Source organism: Delphinapterus leucas, chromosome 19 (assembly GCF_059928025.1).
Source record: "Delphinapterus leucas isolate spDelLeu-1000000601 "Yukka" chromosome 19, BTC_Dleu_Yukka2, whole genome shotgun sequence".
Lineage (NCBI taxonomy): Eukaryota > Metazoa > Chordata > Mammalia > Artiodactyla > Monodontidae > Delphinapterus > Delphinapterus leucas.
Window position 1 is genome coordinate 46,965,601 of NC_143147.1, and position 26,777 is coordinate 46,992,377.

At 45.7% G+C, this 26,777-nt stretch overlaps 1 protein-coding gene and 1 long non-coding RNA gene across 6 annotated transcripts in view; one reads left to right on the forward strand and one right to left on the reverse strand.

Annotated features, from left to right (window-relative positions):
• The window catches only part of ZNF652 (zinc finger protein 652), a 65,831-nt gene extending 59,332 nt beyond the window's left edge, over window positions 1–6,499 (forward strand). For all 5 annotated transcript variants that reach the window (XM_089901117.1, XM_089901118.1, XM_089901119.1 and 2 more), the window contains one exon: window positions 1,242–6,499. In XM_089901117.1, coding sequence (XP_089757243.1) covers window positions 1,242–1,753 — 512 coding nt within the window. In that variant the 3' untranslated portion in view covers window positions 1,754–6,499. The remainder of the gene's footprint in view (window positions 1–1,241) is intronic.
• Window positions 6,464–25,714, reverse strand: LOC111166441 (uncharacterized). The gene is made up of 3 exons (XR_002642621.3): window positions 25,199–25,714; window positions 20,925–21,115; window positions 6,464–19,788 (listed from the first exon to the last, which is right to left on the reverse strand). It is a non-coding gene; the product is annotated as an uncharacterized LOC111166441 (long non-coding RNA).
• Between the last annotated feature and the right edge of the window lie 1,063 nt (window positions 25,715–26,777).

The window sequence follows — 26,777 nt, forward strand, 5'->3', positions numbered from 1 at the left end:
AGGATAATAGCGTACCTACCTCATGAGGCTGTGAGGATCACCAGAGGTTAATAAGGTGTCAAGGGATTAGAACAGTGCCAAGCACACACTAAGACTCCATACACAACAGCTCTTATTTATACAGAGTAGAATAAGGACACCTGTTAGAAACAAAGGGAGTAATAATTGAAGTGAGAGCAAACTCTTGTAGCAGGAGCTACAGTAGAGATACAAGCGACATACACTGAGCATTGGTGAAGGAATTGCTAAATACAAGCACATGGTCACTGAAGCACACGTGGACAGGTGTTCCGCGCCGCACCACAGCGTTCTGGATGCAGTGACCGTGGACGTGTGTGTCCAGACATCATTTTGTTTCTCCCTATGGTCTGGGGAGAGAGGCAGGCAGACATAGCATAGAACTAAGCAGTAAGTCCAAAGGAAAGTTAGGAAGTTTAAAAATTAAGCCCTTGGAACCCAAACCTAATTTCCTCCCTAAGTGCCCTTAGAGCTAGGGGGTTTTGTTTCCTTTTTGGCTCATTTCCCCAGTGGTTCTCCACCAAGAACGGTAGCCTGCCGCTCAACCCTCCCCACACCCACGGGCATTTGGAAATGGTGTGGGGACATTCTTGATGGTCAGAATTTCTTGGGGGCATATAAGTAGTCTGGCGCCAGGACCACTGAGCGCTCTTCAGGTGTGCAGACAGCCCCACGTAATGGAGAGCCGCCTGCAGAGAAACACTGTGGTGCGAAATCTGTGTTGTAGGGTGAGTCAGTCCAGAATTTCCCCAGATAGCAAAGCGTAAGCCGCATTCTAAGGATTATGTTCGAGTAGACGTGCGGAGACTTATGTCCTCCACAAGACATTTTCAGCAAAGTCCTACTCTGGGTTGGAATGTCAGAAATTGCTCACAGATCGGCTCGCCTATGCTTAGAGGCAGAGATTCATCTGTGGGCTTGGTTCCCTGGAACACAGGAAAGCCATTTGAACAACTTCTTCCTGTAGGATGTGGAGGATCACTACTGTAGAAGCCTTTTTTGTTCTTTTAACCAAGCCCAGATGGTAGGTTGTAAGTAAGTTTTAGTTGTATCTGCTCCTTTTTGTTAAGTCCCAACTTTGGGGAACTCTTTTATGACTACTAGAATATAATATGCCATAAGGGAGAGGAGTGGTAACCTCCTTTTTTAGTATGAGGAATAGCTGGGGCACACACTTGCCACCTAGTGTGTTAATCCTGTTTTTGTGTCTGTGTTCGTCTCAGGAGAGAAACCCTTTATCTGTGAAATCTGTGGCAAAAGCTTCACCAGCCGCCCCAACATGAAGAGGCACCGCAGAACTCATACAGGCGAGAAGCCCTATCCGTGTGATGTGTGCGGCCAGCGGTTCCGCTTCTCCAACATGCTTAAGGCCCACAAGGAGAAGTGCTTTCGGGTGACCAGCCCCGTGAACGTGCCGCCTGCTGTCCAGATCCCACTCACAACCTCCCCGGCCACCCCAGTTCCTTCTGTGGGGAGCACCCCCACGACCCCCGCCCCTCCCATCAGCATGAACCCCGTCAGCACGCTAACCCCTCGGCCCATGCCCCACCCCTTCTCGCACCTTCACATCCACGCACACCCTCACCACCCACACCACCTTCCTATCCCCCCAGTCCCTCACCTCCCCCCACCTCCAGCTCTCTTTAAGAGTGAGCCTTTAAATAACAGGGGCCAGGGTGAGGACACCTTTCTGCGGCACCTGGCAGAGAAGAGCAGTTCAGCCCAGCATCACTAACGTCCATCTCCTTAAATGCGTTCTCCGCGAGTTCCGTGCCCCGGTGTGAGTTTGCAGAGTAGGGGTCGGTGAGCGTTTCTCTAGCTGTCAGACTCTCCTCAGCCTCCACCAAGAGCTTTGTCATTGTCTTGGTGAATCAGCACATCCGAGGGAGTGGACGAGAAGACCCTGAGCTCACGGAGGGAACTGTCGAACCAGGGAACCACCGAACTAAAGCCCAATTTGCTTGCATTTTCTGGTGACTTTTATAAATTTCAAATACTCAGACTTGTGGAATTTTATAATTTCATATCAGCTGATGAGGTATGCTTGCTTTTATATCCTGGACTTCTCCTCAAAGAGGGGACAGGCCTGGTTTCCTTTGTACTAATCGGGAAGGCTGTGACATTAATCCAGAGCATTAATTGTATCACTGTGTATCGTAACATTCTTTTCAGCTTTTGGTGCTGGCTTCAGAGTTGAGCTAGCCATGTTTCACAGTATATCAAGCATTATAGAGAAAGACAGAAATTTTCTTCTTTGTGTAGCTCTCCTAATGCACTCTTTATTTTACTACAGAAATTATTTTAGAGTTTTTGTATAGACTTCTTTAGTAGTCTGTTTCTAAAATGAAATGTATTTCAATAAGCAGTGTAATTTTTTCAGTGTAGCTGGACCTATGTTGTAAAATAGAAAAAATTTTTATAATCATCAAAATGTGATTCTTAAAGATGCATATAACTTCTATAGTTCAAAGTTATTCTTACATCCGTACAACTCAAAGGTGCTTCAGAGACTAGATGTATCTGAAAGGGTCTCCAGACCAGGTTACTGCGAAAATGAGGTTTTGCTTTCGGAATTTGGCAGAAGTCCTTGGTAGTTTTTTAATCTCTGCTTAACACTCGGGGGCCTGTTAGGCTCACGGACATGCTGTGTCCTCCATGTTTCGTTCGGTTCAGTTAGTACGTTGAATGGAATGATTTGCAGAGGGTTGAGCCTTTTCCAGGGAGGTCACCTGAAGCTGGCCTGTTTTGAAAATCTGAGTAAAGCCGTTCGCCGTCAAGAGGAGGAGGTGGCGGAGGCTGTTTCCTCTCAGTCACGTCTCGCTTCCCCCAGAAATGTGTTCAGGTTCAGCCTCTGTGGGACGACCAACTGAAGTCTCCTAATACACTGCTCACTTTAAGGTTGCTTTATTTTTCTAATTGTCACAAAAAGATAAAATAGTACACTAAAATCACAAGCATGGTGTTGCCTGATAGCGGCTGAGAAATTTGGATAAGAACACAAATCGGTTATGACTTTTAAAATGTCTCTTCTATCCATGGATGTAGTCACAACTTCGAGCTATTCTAACACAGTTTAAATTGTGGTGAGAGAGAGAAAACGACGTTTTGCTGCCCTGTCCTCTGCAAGCGATGATGTGATAGCAGCCTTCTTGGTGATAAGGAGAGCCGCAAAATGGGGCAGGTTTGAAAGAGTTTGGGTAACTTCTAAAGAGCATGGTCAGTCAGGAGCTCATTATAAGAAAGGCTGAACAGAAGGGCTGACAGATTGGTTATATTTAACTGATCACATTTATCCAGACTCAGTGTAGATAAAAATTTTGTAATTTTTCATCTCAGCGAACTGAGTTTCAAAGCGAGGTCTTTCTTTCTCCCTCTCTCTCTCTCTCTCTCTCATTTTTTTAATCTTGAAATTTCTTCATTTTTCTTTCCTCAAGGTTTTAAATCTTTGCCTGAATCAGAACCCTGACTTTTATTTATTTTTTTATTTTTAATATTAAGTGTGCAGATAGACTTACAGCACTTTTTCTGGCTGATTAGCTCTGTGGTAGGAAAACTGGAACTCTTTCCATTGAGGTTAAGCCCCTATTTTTAAAATATCGCATTCTCTGTTAGCTTTTTGGTTTAATATTTCCAGATTTTTTCCTTCTGATTACTGCCTTTGTCTTCTATAATGAGCATAGGAAAATTTGGGAGTGAGGCGGAAAAGTATCTCAAGACATACTTTTCCTGTTTCTGGATGTAACTTCTAAGGAATGTGGTATTAAATATTTGTATACATTCTTTGAACACTCAAGTACCCAAACCAATAAGAAAAGTTAATTCCTTATTTATGACTGTTATATCTTTAGTGGCTGCCTCCCCTTGTTTACACAGTCTCCTTGGCGTTCCATGACAAGTTTGTGGATATACCATGTGTGGTATATGTGTGGACATACCATTATTTCATGTCCAAGCTTGTAATATTAAAATGATGTTTAAGATGTAAATTACAGCTTAGTTAATTGGTTATACCTTATTTTGTTCTAAATAAATTTACAATATTGGGCAGCAGTTCTGAATTCTAGACTTGAGACCATTGAATCAACCATTTTATGAGGTGTACTATAATTACACACTGGAAAATTCAGGTAGTCATATTTGATTTTCCATTCAAGTGAATATAGCCATAAGAAAATATCTACTACATAGGAAAACCAATATTAAGCAAATAATCACCACCACCCTTAACAGAAGCAAAGAAAGGATTATCTTTTTTTAAAAATCAGCATTGTCAAACAATACATTTCTTAGTGAAATGTATTGTGGAACAATCTGGAAACTTCCAATTTTTTTTCCCCTAGATAAGCATACCCTCCCTGATTTGGGGTTTGTGGTCTTCGGGAAGACTGCTCAGAATATAATGACTCCTCACCAGTGTCATATTACATATGCCTAATGAAATGCATTAAGAATATTCATACCATTAATGCTTCTGAATAGAAGAACTGAAGAATTAAGCCTTAAACGTATACGTGCATCAGGTTTAACACGCTTAAGACTCAAACTCAGGGTTAAAATTTTGATTGGGGTCCTTTACTAAAATAAAAGTTGCATTTATATATGGTGTGTTCCCTCCCACCTATAGTACAGCACCCTGTGACTTATTCAAAACTTATTAACTACTTGTTATCTGTTTATGAAAAAAAGAACTGTGGAGGAGTTTGAGTTCTCAGCCCTTATCTGTACTTAAATTTTAAAGACAGCAAAGGCCACATTTCAGCATTATATAGATACCAAATTGAGGCTGTTTCTCCTGACTTAATTTTACTGTCTTCAAAGGCTTGTGTCGTTGCTAGAGTTAAGACTTACTTGAAAATTCCCAGCTTGAGTTGCTATTGCTTTTTAAATTTTTTTTGCACTTTTCTATTCTTTTCTCATAGATGTATCATTCAAATATAAACTCTTCCTTAGCCTGAATGAAAGGCTGCTTGTTGCTTTCTCAAATTGAGTGGGGCGGGCTCATACTGAGTCAGATTTTACATCTGAATGAAGAAAATAAGATGAACGGTTTAAAAGCACGTGGCTTCCTTTCCGTGTATATTTGTGATTTGATCCTTATTTTTAGCAAGCAGGGAAGTCTCCACATAAAACTTTACTACAGTAGTTCAAAGTAACCTTTGCAAATCAGTTATGTATACTTTTACAGTCTACCGTTTTTCCGTTAACCGTTCTAAATTAATGACTGAGCGTGGATATTACCACAGTTGTACCATCTTTTTTAAAACTACATTGGTTGAAGGTACCTTTTCATTGTGGTTAGAATGCTCCCTATAATTTGATTGTCCCTTGTATACTAACTGGAGGCAAAATACTCTGAAGAGATACTTGTACACTTTTTCTACTTCTTGAAATTTTTTTCACTTTTTATGTTTTTTGAATGGATATGCTTGTTTAGCTTAATTTTTATTTCACTGGAAGTTTTAAATCTTAAGAAAATCAAGCAGAAATAGAAATCCATTGCAGACGTGTATTATATTTACCGCATCTTGAAGATTTCCGTTAGTGAAACACAGAATGGTAGGTGGGGTTTTAATGTTTAAAAAGAGAGAGAGAGAGAGAGGAAAACTAAAGTTAGAGAAACCCATCTGTTTGAGCTACTGCATAGGAGAGACAACTTTTATTACATCGCTGACCCACATGATGAACATTTCAATGCTGTTCCAGACTGTATGGGAAGTATTTGATGAAAAAGGGATAAGTTACACCTAAGAATTTTATCAACTATCTCCCATTACAAAAATCAACTCACTTGGAATTCTTCAGACTATAAAATTGAGCAAGTAAATATTGGGTTTTAATTTTCATTTACCTAAACCAAGATAGGAAATTTCCCAAAAGATCATTTTTTTCGGGAATGAAAGGTCATTAGCCACTAGAGATACTGGCATTATTATGTACTAGCAACACCCTAGCTAACCTGCTTCTGTCATCTGTAGTGTTTATAACAAATAACAATGACCTTCCAACCCTGGACACTACCTCGATAAAGCAAACCAGAGATCCTCTCTACACTTTCTATGGAAGCCATAAAAGTTGCCATCGGTATATCTACTTTCATAGTTCTGTACTTTTATACTCTCTAGACTTTTTATAGACTTTGTGATCAGATCTTTTTGTCTTAGAGGATAGGTTTTGCAAGATTCAAAGGAAAATCAAACTCCTTGGTTGTCCCAGCTTTGAAGCTTTAGCCTCAGTAAATTTGTTTAAAGAACTAGATAATGTACCACTTATCAAATTTTTCATTAAACTCTTTTGCAGAATTGCATATCGGGAAAACAAACTTCTCTTTCTCATTCCCTAAGTAGAAGCTATATTGTTGCAAGAAGCTACTTACAAAGCGGATTTCTACCTTGTTAGACTCTGTGTATAACTTGATAATATATGTCTTGTCATAATGTTCCTGGAGTTGTTTTTATTTCCTTATGACAGATTAGTGAGTGTACATCTCTCACTAATCCTGTATTAGCTCACTGCAGCTTCAGTCTCTCTCACTCTGTTCTTGAGTGCCTTCAAAAAGCCAGCATCATGGAACATTCTTTTCCTGATCTAAATCCTACCTCTGATTATTCATCGTCCATGAGTATTGGAACTCACTCTTATTCCAATTGATTTGTCTCCACAAACTAGCTCTAAAACCTTGGATGTGAATTTTTTATGTATTTCTGTTTTGTTCCCCCATGTCACTTTTAGATTACATTTTAAACTTTTATTTATATCTTATTTCTTCACTTATTACATCTCTAGTGATGAAAGGCTTTATCCTTATCTTAACTGCTCATGTTCCTTTCTTTCACCAGAAAGTAGATGTTCCTTTCAAATTAAAGGTCATTGAGTATCTCTCTTGAACATCTTTTTCTCGTCTTAGTCTTCCTGAAATGCCTCCCCTTTCTGATTAAGGGATCTAGATTGCTGCTCTTGCTATGCCCTGTTCTGATACGCTCTCTCTCTTCGAGAAACATTTGGCCAGGTTGTACCCATAATGTTATTTTAGTCAAATCAATTTAAAAGTGCTCTCTGGGTTTATCCGAAGTCCTTTACTGATTTTTGATCTGCCTCTCTCATCCTTCTGTCCCTCAAAAACTTCCGGTTACTCTCTTCTACTTGTTCACATCTAATTAATTTTTAAAATATTGTTGATACGTAGTATATGAAGGATGTCATAAAAAGGAGGTTTCAGTGTGTTCTCCATGTGATATGAGCACCTTATTGATAAAACATTGTAGCGATTGGCTCATCTTTCACGGTCAGAACCGCAGTTCGTGCTGCGTACAGGTGTCTGGCTCCCTTTCAGTTCTCCTCCCAAACTGAAGACAAACAGACCTCATTAAAATGAGGAAATTAGATTGCTTTTTTTTTTTTAAGTGAATGAAAGCTATTGAGTTGGGTATTTTGGCCTTAGTCGAAATTTTTCCTTTCTGACTTAAAACGTCATGCCTCTTTCCTTAAAGTTGATAATACTAATACTCAGGTTTTCAAGGCTAACTAACCACCACGTGACGTGGGAGTCTAAGAAGGCAGCTGTTAATAAATTCTTGTTCCTTTTATCTGGCGACAGTACGTTATTGGTGGGGTAGTGTGACATTGTGAGAATGCTTATGTTTGATAATGAATAAATTCAAGACATTTGAAGATGTCACTGGCTGTTTGGAATGGGAATACTCGTTTACAAAATGCAAAAGGTAGATTTCTACAGAAATAAGTGACAAGAGTTTCTTGTTGTTTGAAATCTTCTTGCTTTAGTATGCCTTGATAGTCCCCAAACCTAGAAGTTTGCCTCTTTTAGGTGGTAACTGGCTACCTAAAGTAACCACTTTGAATCTGTGGCTTTTCTCCTGGGACTCTCAGGCAGTACAGCAGTGGGAGCCGTGCGGGGAGCGGGGGAGGGGGGGCGCTCACACCTGAGGAGCCACATCCCTGAGACAGACTGTTGGCTTGTTTCATGTCTTTGTACGTAGGAGACGTTTGGCACAAGTATCAAAGGGCCTTTGCCTCTAAGAAGTATCTCCTCCACTTTCTAGTTTCACACTATTTGAGCTTCCCTGGTGAGATCAGCGATGTTACAAATTACTTGAAAATGATTTTGGGGATGGGGCAAGAAGGGGTAGGAGCTGAATTTTGCTTAACTTTGGAAGGAAATCTGGAACTCGCATTGTTGGTTTTGATCAACCAAAGAGCCTGTCTCTATAGCGGATGTGCCAAAGAATCAAGTTGTTTCTAACTATCCAGCTCCTCTGAACAAACACAGCTTCCTTCTTACCTGACTTTTACAGGTGAAAAGGGACCGTGTGATCACAAGGCCAGAGACACCAACTCACATTCTGCATAGGACCTGAGGCTGCGTTTAATCGCATTCAGAAGTTGGTGGGAAATATTTTGTTTTTTTAGAAGCTCCAGCCTATCCTAGAAATATCTTTTCTGTGCTTCATTATTCAACTCATTAGACTTGTTCCAAAAGTAAAAAAGAAAGAAACTGTGTGGCATAGTTTTGGTGTTTACTGCTGAAGTTGCATCCCCAACCATATCTATGCAGCCTCTGAAAATCAGATGAATTCTTCTCAATCTTCCATATGTTTGAATATACATCTTCCTCTTGACATGGGCAGCATGATTCTGCTCCACCAGCAGTACTGGCTTTGTCCACAAGGGAGCAACAAAATACTTTAGCTTCTTTATTCTTGCCTTCTAAAGAAAGATCCCGCTTTTAAGTCTCTTATAGAATATTCTCTCTAGGCTCAATATTTATTTATAGATCTTGGTTTTTAAGACAATTTCCCTTATTACTAAGTGCTCAGCCTTCATGATGGAAACAAAGGTTGATATGTGGGTCAGAGGTCCTTGTGGGTCAGGCATCTGAATTAGCCTTTTTACATACTGGTGCCAGAGATTGAAAGCCAGAACCTTCCCATGGGGGATCCGTTGTGTGCTAAATGCAGAGCAGGAAGGCCACCCTCCTTGCTTCTTTCCTCCCAAGTCCCACCGCCAGCGCGGGGCCATTACATCTCTGAGAAGGACACGAGCGGCAGGGGTAGCTCTGGAGTATGAATGAGGAAGTGCTTCTTACCTTCTCTGCTCCAAGCAGATGTCTGTTACGGTTAGAATCCAGTGTGTGTGTTCCCGCTGTGTCAGTTACTTGTCTTAGGGCTCCTAACCCTCATCGGCTCTCTGACCACGAGTTTTGTTTGTGCTCATAGCAGCGCCTTCCTCACAAGAGGCAGGTCAGTAGTCAACCAAGAGGAAACACCAGACCCTGTTTAGCCCGTAGAGCCAGGAGGCATTTGTACCTGGAATGGCCTTGCGAACAGATACCTGCCTGGCCCTTTTTCCCCAGCCAAGTCTGACCCTGAGCAATACAGACAGATAGAGGCATCCACTTGTAACCCCAGCACTTGGCAAAAAACAAAACTGAAGCTGGGATTGGTTTAGGTAACAGGGGGGGGCCAGGTGTAACTTGTCTGTCTTTATTTTTGTTTTCCCCAACAGTACTGAAATCACTTGCACTTTTCCTCTTTTCTTAAAGAAAAAAATCCAGTTTGCTTGCCAGGAATTGTTCAGCGTTAGGTTTACAAAGCTTGTTGTTGAATGTTGAACATTTGTCCAAAGGAGTTTGACAAAACAGAAGCTGCTTGGTCCCTGTTCTGCCTGCTAGGTCATAAGGATTAAGGCCACGTAGCTGGGGTACTTGTGTCAAGTCCAGAAGAGGGCAGTGTCCCTCTCCTACCTCTGTGAGGACGCAATTGAAGGTGAAGGTGGACTCATGTAGGACAGGTACCTCTCGTGCTGCAAAGAAGTTTAGAGGAGTCTTTCAGTTGGGGAGGTGACAGGTAATAGGACAGGATCTCGTAAGATGGGAAAGATACTGGGGAGAGGAGAGCGGCTTGGCCCCAGGGAACCGTAGTGAGGGGGAACCAAGCTTCCCTCCTGAGTCTCCAAACTTGCCCAGCTTCCCTGAGTCCTCTGTATTCCAGCATCCTGTCAGATCCCTCAATGTACTGATTTTCCCCCCTTGTGTTAACTATACCAATATTATTTTTTTAGCAATTGAAATGCACTTTTTAATTTCAACTCAATCATGATTTTAAGTATAAAAAATTTATAGACTGTTGAAACTACTTTTTTGTGTATTTTTAACCACTTGATGTAGCATTGTTTATTTTATTCTTATGAGACTCTGGTACAAGGTGTGCCACTTCATGATATTTCTGAGATGCTGGGCCTTTGGATGTGTACGGTAACCAACTTAATGCTAATGTTCACAGTAAAAAAAAAAAAAAAAAAAAAAAAAGTAGTCATATCCATCGTGTGTATTTCTTCACTTCATTTCTTCCTTCCTTATCGTCATGTGACAGTCCTCATAATAGGCTGGCCAGCCCACAAATCCTGCTGACCTCTTTATGAAGGGTAACATGTTTTCAAGGCTGCTGGCCAAAGTTAAGAGTGATTAGCTCTCTTTTATTCTGGGCTGCCTGGCTCAGCGCTGATGGTTTCAGTAACACCACTGTGTAGCTGAACGATAATCTGAACATATCCTGGAAAACAGTATTTGAAAAAAAGGATCATGATTGGCTTCTGAATCAGTTTGAAGAAAAAGAAGACAGATGGAAAGCGCTTACAAAGTACGCTCAGTGAAAAGCAGTGATTATAAAATGTGGCACTTGGATGAGGCTCCTTTTCCTTCCCCTATTCCCATTAATTCGTGCACTCATTTGTTTACTCCACAAATGTTTATGGAGTGCCTAACATGTATTGGGCCCTGACCTGGCCACCGGGGGTTCAGCCATGAACAAGACACAGTCCCTGCTCTCATGGAGCCCGTGTTCCAGTGGAGGAAACCTGACAACAAACAAGTAAATAATTCTCCAGCAGTGAGGCTTGCCCTCAGAGCTATTACTGTAGCCACTGGAGGATCAACTATTTTCTGTCGAGCCTTTCAAGCTCAGGATTCCACCGTTTCTTTCTGTCTAAGGATTCCAGTGGGGGAGTTAAGCACATAGAAAGGAAATCTTGTTCAAGGTTCCTTTTGTTTCAAACCTCTTAGAACGGAACAAAACTGCCCAAATCATAGAATTACCATTCTTATTCTTTATCATCTTGTAACTCTGGCTAGATGCTGACGTTAACACACTTTTTTCATGAATATAAAGTAGATATTCCCCCTACCCCAGTGTATACTAAATCAGTGGCTTTCAAACTTTGGCTGTGACCCATAGTAAGAAATGTATTTTCTCATTACTTGGCTATCCAATATACATATCTATGAATTTATTTATACAAGTGAATTAAAAATCCAAGAAAAATATCTTTGTGCTGCACTTTGATATTTTCTATTCTTTTTTTTTTTTTTTTTTTTTTTTTTTTTGTGGTACGCGGGCCTCTCACTGTTGTGGCCTCTCCCGTTGCGGAACACAGGCTCCGGACGCGCAGGCTCAGCAGCCATGGCTCACGGGCCCAGCCGCTCCACGGCATGTGGGATCTTCCCGGACCGGGGCACGAACCCGTGTCCCCTGCATCGGCAGGCGGACTCTCAACCACTGCACCACCAGGGAAGCCCTCTATTCTATTTTTTAAATGCTGATCGTGAACTACTAAATTAATTTTAAGACCCACTAAGCCCGTTTGAAGAATCTTTTCCTAAAGCAGTGTATATGTGTATTATTTTATTCCAGCAGCAGCTTGAATTCAATTTCCTACAGAATCGGGTTGTTTTAACTGGATCTTCTAACATTTTAAGTCTTACGTGTTTCTATTTCTGCCTTGGTCCAAACTCTGAAGCTCCCTGCACAGATTAGCCATCTCTCATTCCGGTGCCCTGCAGCGGAGACAGGTCAAATCTTGGGCACACTGCAGTCAGTCCCGTCTCATGGGGCCTCTAACCCACTGCCGGTACAATGATCCTCGATGAGTCACGCCTCCTTGTGTCCACACCCTTTTGTAGTCTGTCCTTGCCCCTCCTTCCATTAAACTCCCAGTAAGAAGTGTGGCCATTCTCAGCTCCCTTGAATCTGGGCCGGTCTTAGGAATTCTTTGACCAATAGAATGTGGGGAAGTGATGTTGCAAGTCCTGAAGCCTGTGCAGCTTCTGCCTTTAATTCTCTTGGAACGTGACTGAGGAAGCTCAGGTGAGACCACTGACTGATGAGAAACTGCGTGGAGAGAAGAGGTCCCAGCTGTCCCTGTCAAGGTTCCAGGCACGTGGTTGAGGCCATCGCAGACCCTTCAGTTCAGCTGACACTCCAACTAAACGCATGCTTAAGAGCCCAGGTAACGCCAGCAGAGTAACGGCCCAACCAACCCAAAGAATCACCAGAAATAAATGATTTTTGCTAGAAACCACTAAGATTTGGGGTGGTTTGTTACACAGCAATAAGATAACCTGGAAACGCCCTCAGATTTAGGTCTAACAGTTACTAAGAGCTTATAACTTTGCACAGTCCGTTATGCAAGAACTTTGGGGGGCATGACGAAGTAACAGTTTTAGCTCATGTGTAACCCTGCTACTTCTATTTCCAATCCCTATTCAGCAACTGTGGACTTGGAGAGGAAGGAGGGTTTCCTCATGTCCACAGCTGATTTCATCAAGAACGCCACCATTTCAGAATTGCCCTCCACCCAGATTTCTGGCCTGCTCTTCTGTGTTCCCAGAACTTCCTGGGTTAGGTACTGCCTGGGTTTAGAGCCCTCTGACTGGTACATCTCACCCCCAGTCCCTGCACCTAAAGCATGGTAGCCCCTTACTTAGCTTCAATCTTTGCAATGACATCGACCTTCCCGAGATGTTATCGGGGAGACGGTATAAGAGTTAGAAACACACAGGCTTGTTCACAGACAAACTTGGGCTCGATCTTTTCTCCCCTAACCGTCACTTCTGTGGCCGTAAGTTATCTAACCACTCTGCACCCGTTTCCACATCTGCAAGGGAGGATATTAATAGCAACGCCCTTAAGGTCACTGCGAGGATTGAATAAAGCCGTGCAGGTAAAATGCTCAGCTTGGTGTTTGCCAGGTAGTATTTGTGACAGGCCGCTCCAGGGTGGCCCCCACCTCCAGTCACACCCTGTGCAATCCTCTCGCCTTTGGTTGGGCTGGTTTCGCAACTTGCTTCTCAGGAATGGAATATGACAGAAGTGATGCAGTGTCACTTCCAAGATTAGTTACAAAAAGACTCTTGGTCGTGGTCTCTACCTCTCCGATCACCAGCTGCCATGTCATGAAAATACTTAAGGCAGCCTATGGAGGACTTGTCCAGGAACGGAAGCCTGCCAGCAACCCCATGAGTGAGCTTGGAAGTGGGCTCTCCAGCACAGTAGGGTCTAGAAGTGACTTAGCCCAAGCCAGTAGCTTGGTGACCCTGAGCCAGAGGCACCTGTCTAAGCTGAGGTCAGATTCATGACCAACAAACTATGGAATAATACATGTTTGTTGTTTTAGGCTACTAAGTTTGGGGGTAATTTGTGCAGCAATAGAAAATTAATACGAAGTACAAATGTTGTCTATTAGCAGATGGAGAAAACAATGATGGCAGTGGATGCTGTGGTGTGCTTCCCAGATTCTCCCCTCTTCAGGGTCAAGGCACTCATTCTCCCAGCTGCTCCAGAGCGTTTGTGCTGACAGCTCTTAGCTGAGTCTCTCTCCAGGAATGGCTCTCAGCTGAAGACAGCCACCTGCCCCAAAGTCACACCTCCTCCCCTCCCCAAGGGCAGCCCACATCCAATGACTAGTTGGCACAGAGGTGTAATGACCCGGACCTGTTGCCTCAAGGGGGAAATTTTGAAGAGCTGCCCTCTCCTGAGCTCCTGTGAGATCAGCCGAGGCCTTTATTGTGAATTCATCACAGCTCAACTCTGCCCAACTTGACCTCTGTCCAATCGTTCTTCTTTGAAGACTTGCCAAGTTTTGATTCTTGGGAACCTGACCTAATACAATTGGTACCAGGATTGGCAAGGAGAAGCAGAGTCAAAAACGGGATTTGGTACCCTTGGCAGGCAGCTGGTGATGGAGACACCATCACTAGTGACAGGTGGGACAACTGTTCAGACTGTCATCAGTGGTGACCCTGTAAAAGGGAATGCACCTCTGGGGTGGCAGAGGGTGGGGGGGCGGCCACATCACAGGCTTTTGAGAGGCGGGGGAGGTACTAATTCTAAAGACAGTGGAATCTGAAGGCTGTCGGTGAGGTGAGCAGCACTGACGCATTAGGGAAAGATAATGAATGGCCAAGGGTGTTTATCCACCAACTGAAGGCAAGTGTGAAAGCCGGGGGGCCTTGTGTTGTTGAAAGTCCCCCTCATTTGTGATATTTGTTATGTAGCAATAGAACACTAAAACATGTGTGGGTACCTGGAAGCAGGGTGCCATAACAAATACCTAAAAAGGTAGATTGCCTTGAACTGACTTTTAGTAGAAATATGTACATTAAAGACAGTGCAGGTCAAAAGAACGTGAGGACAATGTAGAGATGCTAAATTGCCTTAGAGAAAGCCTCAGTCTCCATGAACAGATCGTTAATAGAAAGATGAACTTAAGACGCTGACGGTAAGGGCTCAGATGGAAGTGAGGAATATGTTATTGGAACTGAAGGGAAGGTAACTCTCGTTCCGTAGTGGCAGAAAGCTTAGCAGAGTTGTGTCTAGCAGTTACGTGGAAAACAGAACTTGTAAGCAAGGAATGTGGATATTTAGCAGAGATTTTCTAGGTTTCTGGTTTCTTTTTGCTGCTGAGAGTAAAATACAAGAGGAGAGAAATAAATTATGGGAAGAACCGTTCAAAGGAACTGGGACTTGATGATTGGAGAAATTCTCAGCCTATCCAGATTGCAAAAGATACTAAAATTCAGAAATGGCTACCACAAACTGGCGTAGAGAAAAGCCCTGGTATGTGGCTGTACAACCTTTTGCCGAGGCTTCAGAAAGATCTAAAAGCCGGTCACAAGAGATCAAGGAATGTATTGGTTTGCTAGGGCTGCCACCATGGAGTACCACCAACTTGGTGGCTTAAACAACAGAAATGTATGGTCTCACAGTTCCCGAGGCTACAAAACCAAGACCAAGGTGTCAACAGGGTTGGTTCCTTCTGAAGACGGATCATCTGTTCCATGCCTCTCTCCTAGCTTCTGGAGGGTTACTGGCAATCTCTGGAGTTCCGTGGCTCGTAGAAGCATCACCCTGATCTCTACCTCCATCTTCTCATGGCATCTCCGTGTGTGTGTGTGTGTATGTGTGTGTGTGTGTGCATGTGTGTGTGTGTGTTTACCCTTGTTATAAGGACACCAGTCATATCGGATTAAGGGTCCACCCTATTCCAGGGTGACTTCATCTTAATTGCCTCTGCAACAACCCTATTTCCAAATAAGATCACATTCCGAGGTACTGGGGGTTAGGATTTCAAGGTACGAATTTTGGGAGGACACGATTCAATCTGTATCGAGGTATTTGATATAGATCTCAATCAATCCAGGGGTCCTCTAGGAAGCTTAGGGGTTATTGCCCCTTAGCCTTCTCAGCAGAAGCCAAATATAGAAGAGGGATTATTCCAGAAAGACATGTGGGAGAGACTTCTGTCTAATGGAGTGATTCCCTGTGCCATGAACGCAAAGCCCACAAGGTTCTTGAGAAATTTATACCCACAGGAAAAGAAAGACAGAGTAGAAAATGAAAGAAGGCTTTTCGGTCCCCCAAATTTCACTGACAGGAAGCAGTTTGATAAAAAGGTCTCAGTTACAAACATGTCCTGTCTTTCATGAAAAACAAAGAGGGGGGATCCAAGAGCCCAGAGGGCAGAGTCAAGAGCCATGATGAGTTGTTCCCAGGCCTTGAAACCTAGTGGAGTTTGCTTGACTAGATTTAACAGCTGCTTTGGACTGGTGACATTTCCTGCTTTCTGAACCAGAACACAACCACTGTCCTGAGCCTGTCCCAGCACTGTGTGTTGGGGGCATATAACTTATTTCTTTAGTCTCACAGGTCCCTAGATGGAGAGGAACTGCGCCCAGGAGCTGTACTTACTGGCTGATACTCAGCAGACACATCCGTACCTGACCTACGTGATGAAACGTTATACTTTCGAGCTGATGATACTTAGATGAGATTTTGGATTTTGAATTGATGCTATAATAGGACGAGACCCTTGGGAACACTGGAAGGGGATGAGTGTATTTTGCGTTTTTAGGAGGGATGCGAATCTTCGGGGGCCACAGGGTAGACTGTAGAAGGCAGAATTCTAAAGCTGGCCCTCCAAGATTCTGTGCCCTAATCCATGGAACCTGTTAATTCGATGGGACTCTGCTCCTATGATTATGTTATGAGCTGGCACAGCTGACCTGACACCCTGAGCAGAAACCAGTCCAGCCTGCCCAGACTCCTCACCTCCATAATTGCACGATACTAAGTGGATGTAGTTTAGATCAGCTGTTTGTGGTCCCTTGTTATGCAGCAATAGAAAACGAACTGCCTTGGCAGCATATAAGGAGAAACTCTCATCTCCTGCAGTCAGAAAGCAGAAAAGCTGATCAGGTCCAGGACTTAAATATAAGAGTAGCAGAGCTCCAGATAAAGTTGAATTCTCGTCCACTGCAAGTCTACTATGACAAGTTCAGGGGCCTGGTTGGGAAGGGATGGAACCCTGAGATCTGTAATGGGGACACATCTGAATCCAAGGAGTCCCAGGTCTCCCTGAATCCTCTGGTACTGCAGAAGTGGTTCACTCCTTCCTGGAAGAGACTAATTTCCCCCTCTTGCTTAAAGAGGATGCAGAGACCTCTGCCTCGCACACCTTGCTGAGTCTACTCCATCTCTCCTCCCGGCTACCAAACCAGTAACTAGGGCCAAGCCACAACATAACCTAGCCAGGGAAGTGCTGGCCTTGCCAAAGGCAGGCAAGGACTGTGCCCATTGTCAATTTTTGCCTCTTCGCTCCAAATGCACCCTTCACTGCCTGCTCTGGAAGAATGGATCTGAGCCCTTGAAATATTTCTCCTTTGCCAGTTGGCAAAATGCTAAGCTTCATCACTAGAGGGCCATGGAGGACCTTTGCAGGAGAAAGGGGTTTTCCTTCCTAATTCTAGTGTATCACTCCTGGCAGCCAGCCTCCTGCAGCTTCTCCAGCTCCTGGCTTCTGCGGCAGAACTGTCCAGTTCTGGTGCATGACAGTCAGCAGCACCTAGCGGCCAGCAGCATTTCCCAGCACTCCCCTCAGTAAGTTACATAGTGGACTGTCTCCAGTGACACACCTCCCCGTGCATGGCTTCCCCAGGCATCCTTGAGGGCAGATTTTGGTGAGTTTGCAGGGCACCTGCTCGTCACCACAATGACTTTTCTGCCGTCCTTCGAGCCATGACCATATCCTCTCAACAAGATCTGTATCTTGGCCCAGGGGTGGATGGCCTCTTCCTTGGGGACTCCATCCCAGCATTAGGGGTAGTGGCTGTTCCTTAGATCTGCTACTCCTATACTCTTTTGAGTTCTCTTTGTTTCTTACTAGCCAATCCTTTATTACTCCAATTCCCTATTATACTTCATTATTCTACATATTGAACTTTTCCTGTCCAAATTACAATGTGGTTTCTGTCTCCTCCTTGGACTCTGACTGATTCAGGCTCCATATTCTGAAGTTGCAGGACCCAGCCAGCATGTACTAACAGAAGCCAGGACAGTATTATGGGACTAGATCAAGGGATATAGGGTGGTGTAAGGTTGGATAGGTGACAGTTTATTGATATGGGAGCATTCTGATAATGGACCCTAGCAAAGATCCCAGGAGATGGTGCTAATACACTGCTAAGACGGCTGTTGGAAATTGGGAGAAAAGAAATGGCCTACACTAAGAGAAGTAGAAAAGTTAAAATTGCTATGGAAGGCCCAGAGAAGTGAGAGTGCTGGAGTGGATATACTATGAAGAGCTAGAAAATTCAACAGCTGACTATATTCCACAGGAGGGCCTGAAGGACACCCCTTTTACCAAAAGGATTAGAAATCTCTGGTAAGGGACACCATCATCACTGAGAAGCTCCATGTGTCTGTCCTCTGCATCCCAGAGCTGATGGTACAGAGCTAGACTCCCTAATAGCAATAAGGATGGTAGCATCCGTACATAACGGAGGCAGATGGTAGCACTTAAACGTCAGAGGCAAGGTGGATTCAAGTATAATGAGTGGCTGTGTCAGAATTTGGGGGCGTGGTGTAGCTGATCTACAGAGAGCTACGGAGGTGATTAATAGAACATGGCAGGAAGGACAGTCTTCTTTATATCCTTGCTAAATTCACCAATCTGGCCTTTGCAAAAAACAGACAGGACCTAGGGGATTAAAATGGACCACTGTGGACTTCCCTGGCGGTCCAGTGGTTAAGACTCCACGCTCCCAGTGCAGGGGGCTCGGTTCAATCCCTGGTTGGGGCAGATCCCACATGCTGCGTGGCACAGCGGAAAAGAAAAAAAAAAAGGACCACTGCAAACTCAACAAATCGTAGCCCCGTTGCAACTGCTGTGCCAGATATAGTATCTTTGCTAAAGGTAATTAACCCAGCCTCAGGTACATGGTTTACAGCCATTGATCTAGTGAATACTTTCTTTTCCATCCCTGTCAAGGAGAAGCAGAAAAGATTTACATTCACTTTAAATGGATAAATGTACATACTATGGCCTTATTCCCGCTACCCTCCACCTGTGTTCTCTCTCCTGCCCTCTGATATAATATAGTCCAAAGAGACCTGACTGTCTGGACATCCTGAATAGCATCACATTGATACACTACATTGATGACATTATATTAATCAGACTGGAGGGGCAAGAAGTGGCAAGTATTTTGGAGGCTTTGCTAAGACATGTTTACTCTAGAGGGTAGAAAATAATCCCTAAGAAGATTCTAGGGCCTGCCACATCAGTGAAATGTTTAGGGGTCCAGTGATCTAGGGCATCCATAAGGAAGGACAAATGATTTCATCCTGCACCTCCCAACTCAAAGAAAAAAGTACAATGCCTTGTGGGCCTCTATGGGTTCTGGAGACAACTTTCCATACTTGGCAATGCTGCTTCAACTCATGTAAATGATGGCACAAAGGGATGCCAACTTTGAGCAGAGTCCAGAGTTGAAAAGAGTTCTTCAGCAGCTCCAGGCCATGGTGCAAGCTGGCCTACCACCTCGCAGATAAGGGCCATACAACTGTGGCATTAGAGGCATCCGTGAAGAAATTATGTGGAGTTTATGGCAAGCCCAAATAGGAGAATTATGTAGACACATGGGGTCTGGAGCAGGTCTATTCTATTTGCATAAGATCATTATAAACTTTTTGCAGAACAGCTTCTGGAATGCCACTGAACCCTGGTATAAACAGAACACCTGACCACGGCCATCAGTGTTCATGCGGCCAGAACTTCCTATCATGAGGTCGATTCTGTCAGATTCATCAGTTGAACTTGAGCAAAGACAGAGGGCACAAGTAAGACGTACGAGTAAGCTACACAGCACGTGGCCCAGACCCCCATGTCTCCCGCTACACAGGTACCTCTCCACTAGTTATCCATGTTTGGTGGATACATGGGAGTGGGGGGGGGCACTTTATGATCATCTGAAGGAAGAGGGGGGAAAAAAGGAGAGCTTGGTTCACAAACGGGTTGGCTTGCTGGACGCACACTGGGAACAGACTCGTGCTGCACTGCAACCCTCTCTGGGTCTTCCCGAGGAACAGCAGTGAGGGAGGATCCTCCCGTGGGCAGAGCTTCGGCGGCACACCCAGACATCCACTGCATGTGGAAAGAGAAGCAGCCTGAGGTAAGAACATACCAGGAACACGCACAGGGGCAAAGGGTCTGACTAGCTGTCCAGGGACTTGAGAAATAAAGTTTGGAAGATCACGACAAGGAAGCATGGTAAAGAGATATGCAGAATGACCTATGGGAATGGGCATGAAGTGTGAAGATTTTCGCAATACACGTTAAAGGCCATCTGAAACATCTACCATGTCTACACCACACATGCCAAGTAGACCAAACAACTGGGCCAGTTGACATTAGCTAGTCTCCATCATTGGTCAACCCAGTGCTCACTCAATGGGTGCATGAATGGAGATCCATGAGAGCAGGGAATGAAAGTTATAACTGGTCCAACTAGCATGGACTCCCACTCACCAAGATTCACCTAGCTACTGCCAACCAACCTGCCACTAAGAGGCCAGTGCCATGGCCCTGATTTGGCACCACCACTCCTCAAAGAAATCACCTAGCCACTTGGTAACAAGTTGGCCACATTGGATCCCTTCCACTCTGGATGAAGCAAGACAAGACTGGAATCAACACATATTCTGGGTATGGGTTTGCCTTTCCTGCCACAGGGACGGTGATGGTTAGTTCTCTGTATCAATTTGACTAGGCTATAACACCCTTATTCAATCAAACACCAATTCAATCTAGGTTTTGCTGTGAAGGCAGTTAACATCTACAGTCTGTTGACTTTAAGTAAAGGATATTATCCTCGATAATTATGGTGGGCCTCATCTAATCAGTTGAAAGGCCTTAAGCTCAACGGTGAGATTTCCCTGAGGAGGAAGAAATTCCACTGTGGACTGCAGTATCAGCCCCTGCCTGAGAGTTTCAGCCTGCTGGCCTGCCTAATAAATTTGGGAAATGTCTAGCTAGCACCCCACAATTGTATAAACCAGTTCCTTGCAATAAGTCTCTATAGCTATAGATAGATACAGATATATCTCCTACTGGTTCTGTCTCTCTGGTCGAGCCCTGGCTGATATAGGGCCTGTTGCAGCATCACTATCTGAGGGCTTACTTTTAAGAAAAACAGTAGCATGGGAGTGGACAGGAAGCCTCCGGCTCCCAAATCACCAATTTCCCAACTTAAGGGAACCCAACTTAAAGCCACAGCTCACCTGTCCCAAGCACCTGTTGTGTGGTAGCCATTAATGTGGACTTGATGTTAAATACACGAAGACTTTCATCGAAAAGTCTCCCCCTTGAGAAATGGGCAGGTGCTGATGTTGGGGTGAAGTCGAGGTCTCTGCAGGATGAATGCAGCACAGCCCCCTGCAGTCCCTCATGTGTGAAGTGACCGGATCAAGCCCTGAAAGGGGTCAGAAGCAGAGGAATGAGAGGTTGACCAGTCAGAGGAATGAGAGGTGCTCCGCTGGAGTCAGGAATATTGAACTGAAAAATGAGAACAGTCAGCATTCAGCATTTGGAAGTTACTTTTCTTGCTTTCTGGTTGTGACTTTGTAAAAATCCGTTTAGGAAGCCACTGAGCTGCCGTGACTGATGCACTGATTTCCCAGCTGGCTTTGTCTTAGTCTCAGGCTGGGCCCAGGTGAGAGGACATTCATTTCCGTAGGCCGGCCCAGCGGAGGATTGAAATCAGGGAACTCATTGGGGGAAATGCCAGCCCAACGCGGGCCTAGAACCACAGAACTTTTAAACAACGGGAATGCAGGCAGGCCGAGGTAAATGACGGTGGCTTCGGTTAGCAAATAATATCCCAGACAATCTCAGACCACAAAACAGTGCTCACCCTAGACAGCTATAAAATTAGAACTTCAAACATTAGCTAGTTACCAAATTAAGACTCTTTTATTTACCTTCGTCACCCTCAGCGAGCCACATCTTTCTGCCCAGGTCGGCACCACAAGGAGAATGAATAGAATGATGTACTGGGGGATGATGTGACATGTTTGGGTTGGGTCTATGAAGACACACACCCGCTGTCTTGAGTGAAAGAACAGGGCCCTTTTCAGAGGATTTGGTTTTTTCCACCTCTTTGTGATCCAAGTTACCAGACCGTACGAAAGGGTCAAGGAGAGAGCTGGGGACTTCAGCTCAGGATACCAACAGTGGAGCATCTGAAACCCCCACTGTACTCGGGGACCCATTCTAGCGAATCCAGAGAGCGGCGCCATCAGTTGAATCACAGCTTGTGGGCCTGACAGGAGAGCAGGATCCATCAAGGCCACCTGACCAGCAACTGGCAGCACTGTCTATAGCCCCTCTGCCTCTTCCACCTTCCTTCCTCCAGACCAGCCCTCTCACCGCCACACGGCCCCTCCGCCTGGCCCTGATCTCACCCTCCACGTGCTCACGCAGGCCTGGGCCCCAGGCGCAGGCTCTCCTCCTCCACTTTCACTCCTGTGTCCTAGACTGACGGGCAGGACAGTCACCAGGAGACACTGTTATCCACGTGACAGGGGATAAAGTTAGCCTGGTGGGCTTCAGTTTCAAGAGTCTGAGTTCCCTAGGTCTAAACTCCACGTTTCACAGTGCTTGGAGTCTCAGCCCTCATTTTACAGGTGAGGAAACTGACTCCTGGAGAGTACTGACCAATCAAGGCCACACTGCAAGCTCATGGCAGAGCTGAGGCTGCATCCTTCGGAAAGTCAGTCCCAGGACCTCCGTGTAGCACTCTTTTCTCATCCTTACACTTGCATGTTGGTATTTCTCTTGTATCAGTCTTTCAAAATAATATAAAAGTTCTAATTCATTCATATTTTAAAGGAGGGGAAGCAATATATTCAACCCAAAAAACAGCTGTAGGTTCCAGCTTCATTTTTACTGGATATTCATTCTATAATCGCGTGTTTAAAGCAGCACTTTGCCATTCTGAGTTGGCTTTGTCTTGTGCTGAGACATTTGCATCCTCTGAGCACCCCATGCCAGACAGCAGGGACCAAGGAGACTGGGAAATAGTTTCTTCACTAGTGGATAAGCCACACTCAGATCATCGAGAATCAAATGCTCAGATTCACCAGGCTATCCTTGTGGTGTCTACGAGTGGAGAGAGAAATGGAAACTACCTCTCCTCTCCTGGACTAGGATAAATGGAACGCTAGACCCTGGTTTCCATCCAGGCGATGCCAAGATTTTAAAGGGTTCAGATCCCCACTGCTGCTGCCAGCTCGGTCTGTGTGTCTTCGAGGCTGTGTCTCCTTTCCTCCCTCAATGGCCCAGGCAGCTCTGGTCTTGCTGATGGATGCTGGGTCAAGGCTGAACATAATAATGGCCTTTTCCAGACTGCTGCATCGGTGCCCCATTTCAGGCAGCTGGGAATTCAGGTCTCCAGCTTCCCCAGCAAGTCATCTCAAGATGACAGAAACACTGACCATGTACGCAAAGAGCACCAGCCTAGAAAACACGTGTCTAGTCCTAACTCAAGCCTCTATCACAACCCACCTTTCCGGGCCAACCATCCACCGTTCAAAACCCAGCTCAAGCACCACTTCCTCTGTGTATCGTCCTACTGTGAGCTCCTGAGGAAGGAGAACTGTCTTGATCATCTCATCTTTCAAGATACTCAATATACAAATAAGTAATTATGGAATTTCTCCAGAATGAGAGGGTGGTCTTGAAGATGGGTTCCTTATTTAAGAGTCTGTGATGGGGCTTCCCTGGTGGTGCAGTCATTAAGGATCTGCCTGCCAATGCAGGGCACACGGGTTCGAGCCCTGGTCCGGGAAGATCCCACATGCCATGGAGCAACTAAGCCTGTGCGCCACAACTATTGAGCCTGCGCTCTAGAGCCCACGACCCACAGCTACTGAAGCCCATGCACTTAGAGCCCGTGATCCACAACCACAGAAGCCACCGCAATGAGAAGTCCGAGCACCACAACGAACAGTAGCCCCCGCTCGCCGCAACTAGAGAAAGCCCACCCGCAGCAACAAAGACCCAACACAGCCAAAAATAAATAAACAAGTAAATAAAATATATATTAAAAAAAAAAAAAAAGAGTCTGTGATGACCCCAATCTGACTTCCAGGATTGGGACCTAATGCCTGAGAGGCACAAAGAGGTGAAAGACCTAGGATTCCTAAACCCTCAGACCAAGTGTGCACGATCCAAGTGTTCCAACCTAGTTAGTCTCTGAGAAGTTACATGGATACATCATGTTCACAGGCATGACAAAGATCTGGAGTTTAGACGTGCCTCTCTTATTTCTGTGGGCATAGATCAGTCACCTGTGGGCATGAGGTCTCTCATCACAGTGTGAGACGACATGGTGTTTCTCTAATAGGTGAGAAAATGGAGTGGTTCCCCAAGGGAATGGGGATGGAAAGAGAAATATCTAGAGGGGTTGAGTGATTTGCTGAACCACACACATGTTGAGGGGTGATCCAGATTCTCAGCTGACATTCTCAGTTTCCCCTCTGGGTTTTCCTGACCAAAGAAAGTCTTGACCAGGCTAAGGTTTGCAATCAACGCAGCGGACACAGCTGGCCACTTCCTTGCTGAACTGTTTGGGAGCAGGGCAGGGATCTAGGAAGAGCTACTTTTTTTTTTTTGCGGTACGCAGGGCCTCTCACTGTTGTGGCCTCTCCTGTTGCGGAGCACAGGCTCCGGACGCGCAGGCTCAGCGGCCATGGCTCACGAGCCCAGCTGCTCCATGGCACGTGGGATCTTCCCGGACCGGGGCACGAACCCATGTCCCCTGCATCGGCAGGCGGACTCTCAACTACTGCGCCACCGGGGAAGCCCTAGGAAGAGCTACTTTTGAAGTGGGACTTATATGCCGAGGGTCCTCCTTGATGTGGTTTGAAACACTGCCATGGTATGTTTGGATAATGGCTAAATTAGCCCTCCATAAAGACTGAGAAATGAAGGGATGTCTAAATATTACTCTGGGACACAGTTTGAGAATCGCCTGTGGGTAGAATGGAAGAACCCGATCAAGAGGTACAAGATAGTAGAATAATCAAATCCACCTCCCATCCCCACTTTCCCAGTTCTGGGCATTTTTTAAAGGTAAAGAAAAAAACAGGCATTCTGAGGTCAAATCAGGTCTCTGGGCATCTCCGCCCCTTCCAGGTGCCAGAGAAGAGAATGCCATTGTGTGTGTGTGCTGGGGGAAGAGGGGGCCTGGGGCTGTTGGAAGGCCCACTGCTGCCAGGCGGCAAATGGCCAGCAAGGTTGTGCAGGTCATTTGTGGAGACAGTGGGTGAGACCTCGTAACACTCTGGGCCCCTGGAGGCAGGCTTTTATTAGAAACCTTCCATTTTCTGGCATTTCACTAATTTAGCCAAACCACTCGTGGCAAAAAGTCTGACTGTCCTTAGCCCCAGGGTGGGTTTGATTTAATTGAACGTAGGTAGGAGAGTGTTGGAGAAAGGGCCCTGGGCTGGGCGACGAAAACGTAGGCTCCAATCCCGGCTGGGCAGTAACTTACCTTGGGACCTGGACCTTGAACAAATCAACCCCCTTCTCTGGGCCTCTGTTTCCCCAGCAGTAAAACGCACAGGGTAAACCTTGGGCTCGCTCCATCATGGGACGCCATCCTACAGTTAGTTCTACGATCGGCTCGTGACTCGACTCCGGGCATCGGAGGCGGGGGCCCAGCGTAAGTTGTTTGAGCCCCCAAGTTGCCAACTCAAGTTGAGCAAGTGTCCTGAGGTGACCAAGGGGGCCAGCGAGGTTCCCGTTGCCCTGCAACCGCGAGCTGCCGCCCCGCGCCCCGGGAGCGCCACGTGTGGCCGGGAAGGGCGTCGGCTCCCCGGCCAGAGAAGCGACGCTCCCGGCGGCCGCACCCGTCCCGGGACGTGGCGCCAACGGAGGCGTGGCGGGGGCCAGGGGGCCGCTGCCCGCCCGAGCCCGCCGCCTGCCCCGCCGCCGGCCCTGCCGCGGGTCAACTCGTCCCTCCCGGACGTGACACGCTCTGCATTCCCGCGACCGCGAACCAGGAAGCGCAAGGGACGCCCGGCAGGCGCGGGGCGGGGCAGGGTGGGGGAGGAGCTGGGAGCAGGAGGGGCGGCCATGGCAACGGGTGGGGGACGGGAGGGGACGTGTGTGCAAAGCTGCTGTCTCCAGCTGTCGCTGCGCGGCCTCCGTTCACCACCCCTGCCGTCTGAATAGCTGTTCTGTCTCCGCGGATCCCCTCGTCGACAGCTGATTGTTTAACTCCCAGACTGGCTGGCTCTGTTGAATTTCCAGACGCCTCTTTGGGACAGGTCCTGGAGGAGGGGGGGCGGAATTTTTTCGGGAAAAGCCGGGCACAAATAATCTTGCGTCTGCTCGCCTCTCTTTTGATCCTCATGCCATCTGGACCTGCGACTCGGCGGGACCAGTAACCCCCTTTTACTGATGGCAAAACTGAGGGGCGAAGCCACTTAGCCAAAAGCGCATCGCGAGATACAACTAACGGAAACGAGAGAATTCCTATCCCTCCATTGTCAGCGCCCACAGTGAAGCTCTGGAAAACCCTCCGTTGCAGGGCTCAGAATTGGACAGGCCAATCTCCCTCTTTTTCTGCCTGCATCCCCTGGTGAGGGAATGGCAGGCTTCAAGGATGTAAGCCAGAAGGGAGGCAGGACCTAGGTCCTGGACCCTGTTTTGGGCTCCCTGGCTTCTTTTTACTGGATGGCTCCACTTGCCCCCTCCCGTCTCTCTCCACCTTTCCTGGCTTCACTCCATCAGGGTGGGAGGCTAAGGACCACTCCTATTTTCTCATTAATAAATCTGATTAAAGACCACTTGAGTGTTCTAACTTGTGGAACTTGAGCAAGCTCCTTCCCCATTATGGGCCTCAGTTTTCCAATCTATATAAGGACTCTATTAACCCCTAAGAAATTTTCCAGCACTAATATTCCAGGATTCTAATTCAGATACTTTCTCTGCAGGCAACAGCCTGCTGTAAGGAGTTAACTTTTCTTCCTTTTCTCCATATCATAATTATACTTACCTCCCCAGCACCTGTGCCCATAGTCGCACTCAATAAAAGGCTATTAAGTAAGTATAAAGGTATATCTTTG